This window comes from Ptychodera flava, chromosome 12 (assembly GCF_041260155.1).
Source record: "Ptychodera flava strain L36383 chromosome 12, AS_Pfla_20210202, whole genome shotgun sequence".
NCBI lineage: Eukaryota > Metazoa > Hemichordata > Enteropneusta > Ptychoderidae > Ptychodera > Ptychodera flava.
This window is the reverse complement of record NC_091939.1, coordinates 15,715,953-15,725,508: the sequence shown is the minus strand read 5'-3', so window position 1 is coordinate 15,725,508 and position 9,556 is coordinate 15,715,953. Positions and strand designations below refer to the sequence as shown.

Sequence of the window (9,556 nt, the reverse complement as noted above, 5' to 3'; positions counted from 1 at the left end):
CTCGGAGGCGCATTGTACCTTAATCAGATTGATTTACCGAAACTTGAGACATTTTACAAGGAAAATGCTACATCGAGGTGCAAATCTGAATAACCAGACACTATACTGGGTAGCCATACTTGTTTACTTGTTTTTATTTGTAAAAAGAACGTTTTGAAGACACCCCGCCCCTATGAAAATAATTATCACCCAGTGAACTAAGTGAACCTGTTGATAAAACGACGAGAACAAACGTGCAAATGTGTATATATATATATATATATATATATATATATATATATATATATATATATATATATATATATATATATATATTTTGTGTGTGTGTGTGTGTGTGTGTGTCCATCAGTCCTAGTCCCATAGCAAAACTAGCAGTTCTCAAAGCCATTACAAATAAATAGATCGAAAATAGAAAAATGTACACCTCATACATAAAAATCCCTAGCAGAGAATATCATATGGTCAGTTGTAGAAATGTTCTGCTGGGGGAAATAAATCGTTATGGCCAACCTTGTCTTGTCATGGTCAACAAATAGAGTGCTAAACATGCGTGGCTGAGATACAGCCCGTCAGCTCCCCCCCCCTCCCCGTACCCTCACATTTCTTCTGCATTTCTGTAGAATGTGAATATGCGATGGCTGCAGCAGAATGGAACAGGGTCGTGTACAGTCCATCGTTCATTTGTGGAGAAGTCTCGTAGACAAATGATAAGTCTGTGATTAAACAGGCTAACCACTTTAACCTTTCTGAAACTGGTGACGTAATTCTCTATTGTTCACGTGATTGGTAGGCAAATAGTCCTGTGTCCAGCGTTTATGTAATGCTGGCGGACACTTTTATTTTGTGACGGGATGTACTTTCAGTGAATCGTTAAGCATCGTTATGGGTCTATTAAGCTTTGACAAAGAAAACGTTTGACGAGGGTCGTTGTCCGACCGAAAGTTCAAACACCTTGTAAACGGACAATAAAGATGTTTCTTACTGACCCATGAAAAATTATTGTTTGTCGATTGAAGTAAAAGTGATCAAAGGTATGTTATTAATTGATTTATATGGGCAAGAGATACAATGAGTATATCTTTAATAAATATGTGTAAAGTGTACTGTGTTAGCAATTCTTCATAATAACTTGGCTTTCCTACATGAAAGACGGGGTCAGTGATCTGAAGTTGAATGCGTCTCGGTGGCCATGTCGAAGTTGGCGTGGCTTTCCCAAGTTTGAAATTGTCCGCAAACAGTTTTGTAAATATCGCCCCCTACGGCAATTAGTAAAAATCGCTTTGTCTTTTCGTCGTGCGGGGTCGGCACTCTCAGTAGAAGCTGTTTGTAATTGACTGATCGATAGCCAATTACCATCTATCATAGACCCTAAAAAAAAGATCTATTTACACTGTGAGTAATAAAATTCTCCGTGAGTAGATGTTTAATGGTAAACACCTTTATCGCCGTTCTTTAACCTCTCCGAATAATATAATACCAATTCTACTCCTAGCAGACAATGGTGCCGTAAATTGACAATGCGAATGGTGCCGTCCTCATAGAATCTGTACTCCCTACTTCTTTTAACAAACTATCTCCAGACATAAAAAGGGTATCCGTCGTTTCTTCCGCAGAGGTGGATCCACAGCATTCACATAAATTTTATCCAAGAGGCTATATCTTCAAATTAAAAACTGTGTACTACATCGCACTTGGAAGTAATCGATGGATCTCCTCATTATGTTTATTACACGGACAATCTTAACTCCGTCGCAAAATAGGTGTGTTCATTTTCCCCCAAAGAAGGCATTGAACTTGATGTCTGCTCATACATAGAGTAGGGCGTCCTCGCTTGATTCACATCAATGCGCCACCACCATCACCACAGTCCTGAACAATACGTATTATTTCGACGCCACGTCACATGCAAACCTGCAGTTATATCGTGTGGTCCTTTGTCAGACATGCGCAGTGTGCACTCACGGAGAAATGTACATCTACCGTTTTGTGACGTCATTAGTACTGAGTGTTGATTGTACAGGTATAAAGACAAAAAAATGCTTATTTTTTCTTTGGACCCGGTGACGTGCTGGGATTGCTCGGCGGTCTCTTTGACGTTGACGCTTTCCTATTGAGCTTCTTCGAAAGTACGCCCCACTTCGAGTCTTTCCTGGTGATGGTCCGAACAACTGGTTTGGACAGGTTTTCAAGTCGTTCTGTAACACGGAAAAATAGTTTTTTTGGTTTAAAAGTCAGTGACGCCAATTTGCATTTGATCCTCTTCTGAACCTTTTATAAAGAAGATTGAAGTACTTTGTATGGCATATCTTGTTTTATCTTGAAAGCATTTTATACAGTTCGACATAAATGAGCAGAACGTAATCACTGTCAATTGGTTTAATCCCCAACCCCTCCCCGTCGTTGTTTCACTTGTTCTGAAAACATATTGGCACATATTTCGCAAAGTAGATCTCGAATGAAAGAGTTACAACAATGCAGACACTAGTATCAACCTGATTTTGGTGAACTCTTTTTATTTTTATAAATAACAAATCGTTATGATATAGCGAGTATGATATGTCGACCTGTATCTATTTTCGGCACCAGATTACCTTTACAAAATACTGAACGCCCTTGGACCAGGCGCGTCTCTACTTGCGTCGACCAGGCCTGAATCAGTGTCCGTTTTCTTTTTCTTAAACATGGGACATTATTTGATTCTCTTAGCAATATCAAACCACAGTCTCTCCCAAGACTTTCCCTCACTGTCATGAACACCTGTGCAAATACTATTCAAATCCGATGGACTGATCGGTTTAACCACCGCCATGTTGGGTTGTTATGGCAACTCCCACGTCGACAGAAAAACTGACTAAGTTCAAGTACATTTAGAGGGACCGTGCTTAAATAATTTCGTTCGGCAGAAAAAAAATGAAAAATGTTCAGCTATTACGTGAGTCTACGGGTCACTGTTGCTTTAATGATAAAAGGTAGGGTAAGGGGTAATGGAAGAAAATAACGAGATACTGATTTGTAGTACGAATAAGAATAAAGGTCAAGTACGATTTGTCTAAATATACCGGCCGTATAGAGTAAATTTCATAGAAATTCAGCGAAAGTTGTGACATCGTCAGTCAAAACAAAAGGACGATAACAATGATTGGATTGGCCTAATACGTGTAAATGACGTCATGCTATTATAAATCGATCGTATATAAAACGAAACCACCTCTAAGTATGCAATGTCCTAGTATTGGCGGCGCGATAAATGAAAAAATAGAGGTATATTTTCTCTGTTAGGAGAATGTTTTGCAAGATGATAGATCGTGACAGGCAAGACACGTTTTCTCTTCCCTAGCGTTATTGGTGGACCACTCAAAGCAAGTGAGACATGCAGAAAGCTGTTTGAAATCTTCTATCGGGGTGCCAATTTCGGATGCATATTGTCGACATGTAATATACACATGGGTACTACTGATACGGACGGGAAGTTACCTCTGCGGCCAGGAAGTCGCTGATGCATTTTGTGGATCAAACAAGCGGTGTCCGCTGAAATAAAACAAAATAAAACAAAACAAAACAATACTCTATGGTTTACACGGCATAAAAATGTTGGTCTTGACAAGAATAATACTCACGGAGAAGATCTGGCACGTGAACTTCTGGGTCATCAAGCAATAAAGTATACTTGTTTGGATTATCACCTGTACCTTCTGAAAGACAAGGATAATGATGTGACAAGGTCATGTTACCTACTGAGTCCTTTTTGGACCATACAGACCGTTGGTTGGATGGTTGGATGGATGGACGGATGGATGGATGTGTTTTTGTGTTTAATCTGTGTCATGTACATGGATATCTGGAGATTTATATGGTAGGTTACCACAGAGGTAGATGTTACGGACAACAACGGATAAGCTACTAGTATATGAAAACAATATATAGGCAGCTACATCGAGCATATAATTGACGTGACATGAAACTGAATTGTTCGGTGTGATATTGACGAGAGATGAAATTGACTTACTTTCAACTTTGATAAGCCAGTATGTCGTTCTTCCCTGCAGGTAATTGGTAGCGTAGGATTGTAAGTTCTCGTTGAGATGTTTGACATTTCCTTCAGCGTCCGTCAAATCCAGCATGACTGAAACAAATGTTCACGTTTTCAGTAAAAAAAATGTTTCTTTTTTATTATCAATCCAACAAATCTGCGAAATAGCAATTTCATATTGTTTGATCAACAGGTGTAAATATTGACGTTTACATTATGTCTTAGAAAACCAGTGCAATTGCTTATTCTTTTTCCAGAGTATGTTGAAATACTGAGTATTCACCAAAACGTCTTGTGAACACAGCGTATTGTGTACAAGCCTTGGGTGCAATGTTCTTGTTGACAGTTGAATTCCAGTCCGGACCAGAATTAATTTGTCACTTATAACACTGGACATACGATACACACACGCTGTGTTCGCAATTTGAACAATCGGCGTTTCTACATGATCTGCGGAGCTTGTACTTTGTGGAAAAACGAACAAAAAGCCCGGGAAAAACATGAACAGTTATGCATATTATGAAATCTGGACGGGCTAAGAACAGCTAAGTCTTTCACAGTCGCGTAATAATTATCAGGCGTCGGAGAGTGAACTCACTGGTGTCTATTGGGGCGTTGACAAGATATTCACGCTGCTGTTGGTCGGCGGATTATTTCTCTGACCCCCTTTCCATTCAACCAGGAGGGCCAAATCCCTGCTTCTTGTTGAGTTCATTTGTTATGAAAGTGCGATTACTTGAAACACGCAGATTTACCCTGTGGCCATCTTTCTTCTCTATTGTCGCCCTTTCTTCGGAGATACCAGAACTACTATCCGAGCGTTGGTACAATCAATCCATTATAGATTGTAGATAAGTTTTGAGATGGGCTTAACACGACAAAGTGCTTTAAAAAACAGGTGACGGCACAAGAAAGGGCTATGGAGATTTTTCTTTTGTGGACGAGTGGAACAACATATCCGAGGAAATTTCAACTTTCACAAAGCGTACTCCAACCCCTGGTTCTCGCATTATTGCTTGTTGATATAAACCAGTGACCTGATGATAGTTCTGACGTGTTACCCACGTGATAGTTGCGTCAGTTATTAATCAACCTATTCAGAGATGACGCTAATGAAGCAACTTGTCCCCTCTAAGGTAGAATACGCCTCGGGGACAGATATTTGGACTCATTTTCTTGATAAATCCTTTCTGATCTACCACTTGTGGGGGCTCATTTTAAAGCCCTCGGAGCAAGAAATCTCAATTTTACAGTCTTAGTTTAGAAAATCGAAAATTTTATTTTCCCCATATACTATAAACACAGGGATGGCGGCCATTTTGAATTTCAAACATCGGTAAAGATCTGGTGATTTGTTTCTCTAGTACAAAACAAGCATGGTGACCCTTGATTTTTATTGTTTATTTGGTAAGAGAATGATTGAAAGTATTGTTGAGGAAAGGCTGGGCGAAAGTTTAATTATTTCACTATCGAGGCACATACTACCTTAAAGGGTAAGCAGCTGTAACTTTTGATTATTTGTTTCACTATTTTGGTTCTGTCTGTCATTTGCAAGTTCTTGTTCAACTAACCAAAGCATTTTGAACACCATCTATTTTAGCTTAATTGTTAACTCAGCGTTTATTTGTGTAAAATGCATTAGCTGTTATTGTTTACATTCGAATTCTAGTCCGGACCAGAATTCACTTGTCAACTATAATAATAATAATGCAAGTCGAGTCGCCAACTTGAATATTGCGTATCTCAACCTGTTTTGGGACTCGAATAAGAAACACTGTACTTGACATTACGAACAAAATTAGTGGGGGAAAATCATCACAAGTTACTGATACCGGCCCTTCAAAAGGATCTTCGGTCACCAGCAAGGCAAGATGAAGTAGAAAAAGAAGAGCCACGGGTGAAATATCATTTTGCTGACAAAACAAAACAAAACACACGATAGGAGACTCCCACATAGAAACCTCCTGACATTAGCTTTTGCAGACCTAACTTCTACGGTAATTAAACGTTGCATGGGTGATGAAAGTAGTGAGATGGGTCGGTTGGCAAGAATGGCATTCAGATCGATTTCCTTTCACGGGTATTGTAATATATCATCGTAAACATACTCTGTACCTTGAAAGATAGACCCTTTAGCGTTGCACGGCTGTTGAATAAAGGACCCTTTCAGATTTCTTGCCACCACCACCCGCCCTCCACCCTGGATCAGTTCAAGAACCAAGTCAGGCGGATCTAATCGTTGTTTTCAATAATAAAAAAAAAGCCATTACAAGCAATTTGAATGAGTGCCGTCTCTAACTAGGATGTTGGTTAAGTGTGAGGCCTGTAACACCATGGCGTGACTGTCTATGGTCAACCTGAATATGTCAAGAGCCATTCCCCGACAGTCCTGTGTATGTTCCGCATGTTTTGTACGTCATAGGGACAGGTTGGTGTCCACTCTACTCTATAGCAACGCGTCTAATGCAGTGAACAATGATGCGATTTATTTTTTCATAAAGTTGACAGGAGAGTATGATATTGTGTTATCGATTTCACGTGAAAATGATAAAAGGCCACTGTACCCTCGGAATGTTTGAGTTTGACAAAATTGCGATGATACTGTGCGCTGTGATTAGATCATATTATTAAATTCACTTAATTACCGTAAGCTAAGCAATGCTTTTTGCATTAATGGAAGGATAATTCATCTTTTCACGGTGCGTAGATGAAACCACATACATGTATTTAATATTCAGACAGGAGGGGCACAGGACCAATGATGTTTCGCCCAACTGTTACTGGCCCAGTCTCGTAATATCAATGCTTTTACTGTTCACAGCCTGCCAGCGTACCGAAAACGGCAGCTCTATCGGTGAGTGACCTGGTTTATGGAAAAATACCAGACTCGTTCACTTTTATGTCATTTCGATGTCATTGTTGCGGCCTGTTTTAGAGTGCTATATTAAAAAATTCGCAAAATCCATGATTGTGCCTCAAGAAAGTTACAAAAGCCCAGACTAGAACAAATCAACCTGTCACTGGCGTATGCATATTAATTTTCATCACGGCTTGATCGCACGTCTTGTAAATGTTGTTTTGTGAATAAAAATCGACACCCTCAGTGATGGAGACAAGGACACGCAGTACAGGGCGTGTGGAACTTGGAAGCCGTCGATGTAAGCCCTGGTCCTTGGGAAAAACTAGGCAATCTGCACGATGGATCAAATATGTGCAGTATGACAAGGCAGAGACGAACCTACCATTGTAGGCTTGGCAAGACTGGCCCCTGCCAAGGTTTTTATTTTTTTGACGCATTGTTGTCAATGCGAACACTACAAAAGTGGCAGCGATCCGGAAAAAAAAACTGCGACCTCCGGTCTCTTCCATGCCATCTGAGTATTCTCCTAATAGCCCAAGATTTCACATTTTAACACAAGCAGTTAAGCAAAACATAAATTCCCTATTGGCTTTGTCACTGTCCCGTCGCTACCAACACAAATGTATATCGCCACATTGCTTCTAGTCTTCAGTGAAGTACATATGGTCTCCTCGAAGAAAGACTGTATTTAAAAAGGTGCAATAATAAATCAAGACAAGACAAGTTTGCAATGTAAACACACACACACACAAAACACTCACCCCCTTTGTCGCATTTGCAGTTCCGCCTTATGCATTCCAAGAGGACGAGATTGGAGCACAGCGGGTTGAAAATCTTCTGCTGGTTATCTGGGAAATAAGAACAAATGGGGCATAGTGACAAATATGGTAAAAATGTCAGCGTTTTATGCTGCTGTTAAGTCACGGTACTGCAAAAAAACGTGCGTGCAACGGGGAAGACACGGCTGCGATATACCTAGCATCGAACCACGTCGTTTAAAATGTTTGCACAACATTTTTAAACAGATCAGTTACACGTAAACAAACATTTGGAATGTTTCGAGTCTTGCAACAAACAATTCCTGCGATAGATTGAAGTTTACACAAATATTATCACAAGTATTAATACAAACGAGTTTATGTCTGTGACTACTTTTGGCTTGTAGTTCCATCATCCATGATTTGAAGTTGCCTTTTTAGCTTACATGTAAAGTGTGAGCGATGGACACGTATTTTCATAATATCACCAAGCTCTCTCTCTCTCTCTCTCTCTCTCTCTCTCTCTCTCTCTCTCTCTCTCTCTCTCTCTCTCTCTCAGAGCAACCGACAACTACGACTCGAGTACACGAGCTGTCCACGTATTTGAACAATATTTACAACCGCAATTGAAAGTCGAACACATTCACACAACTGAGCCCTTGCTGGCTGCCCGATAGCACAACCTGTTGCCGACAGCAAGACTACCCACCTCCGTACTTCACGATGACAAATGACATTTTATCTTTCCTCTGCCCGTGTGGTCACTCACGGAAACATTCTTAGACGGTGAAATCTCCAATTTGTCGCCCTTGTGTTGCTCGCCCGTTAATGTCTGCGCCGATGTGCTTGGTTGGTGTACGCCTGGCTTGTCATTGACGCTGTCACTATGGCCGCTCCGATAAGCCGTGTAAACCAGTCAGTGTATTCAAATCACTGTTAAATAGTAATGAGGGACGGAGTGGTCAATTATAGTTCCTGCAAAAGGAATGCGCGGTGTCCTTCTAAATGGACTCCGTCGGATTACAATAGTCGCTTTCCGTGTAATCAAAGATTACAATCGGTTAAAAGAACTGTGTAATAAAGGGCTTATCTCAGCTACATGGCTACTTTTCACTTGTTTCGTAACACCGCGACAAACAAAGTGTGTTTGGATATGGTTTGCCACAATTAAAGCGTTACTTGTGCGTTTGGAATGATGCAAATTTTCTTGGTTTTTCAAGTTTTAAAACAAGACAATTACCGCTACCCACGTTTATTCTATCAGTTTAATTGGTGGTTTAGACAACCATTGACAACAAGAACGAGAGAGAGAGAGAGAGAGAGAGAGAGAGAGAGAGAGAGAGAGAGAGAGAGAGAGGAGAGAGAGAGAGAGAGAGAGAGAGAGAGAGAGAGAGCGGGGTGGGCAGACAGACAGACAGAGACAGACAGTCTCTATTCCATGAATCCAAGGATAGTTGAGTTTCGCACTTTTATTCTGCTCTGGCTTTAGTCCGTAAGATATGGAATTATTTTTTCAGTAGTAATCCCAAAAGGTTCATACAAGCAAACAAAAGGACGAGATCAACAAACAAGACAACACAAACAAAACAACAAAAAGTGAACTTTGTCTCGTTTTTAGGACTGTGTTCAGTGCAATAAAATCCAGAAGAGGATGACTTCTTTTTTCGATCTACAGTCTGTGGTGGAATCATCATGGCACAGTCGATCATTCCAATTGGACACGTGAAAACCCCATCATCACCCACGACTAAAGTTGCCCCTCCCATCAGGGAAACCAGAAAGTCAGGATAGGAGGTGTCTTTTTTAGCTTGCACCATATGCAAACGCCGATATCAGTGCTCCCTGAATTCAGTAACCTGATCCCAGCAAACAATACAACAGACAGTATTTCCATTTGTCCACGAGACA

The 9,556-nt window shown here is 40.4% G+C and overlaps 1 protein-coding gene across 1 annotated transcript; it reads right to left on the bottom strand.

Moving 5' to 3' along the window:
• Window positions 1–116: 116 nt before the first annotated feature.
• On the bottom strand, window positions 117–8,546 carry LOC139145152 (uncharacterized protein CXorf65 homolog). The gene is made up of 5 exons (XM_070716132.1): window positions 8,358–8,546; window positions 7,652–7,738; window positions 4,007–4,123; window positions 3,618–3,692; window positions 117–2,195 (listed from the first exon to the last, which is right to left on the bottom strand). Exons 1-5 carry the CDS (start codon window positions 8,383–8,385, stop codon window positions 2,041–2,043), a joined length of 462 nt encoding a protein of 153 aa, XP_070572233.1. The 5' UTR covers window positions 8,386–8,546; the 3' UTR covers window positions 117–2,040.
• Between the last annotated feature and the right edge of the window lie 1,010 nt (window positions 8,547–9,556).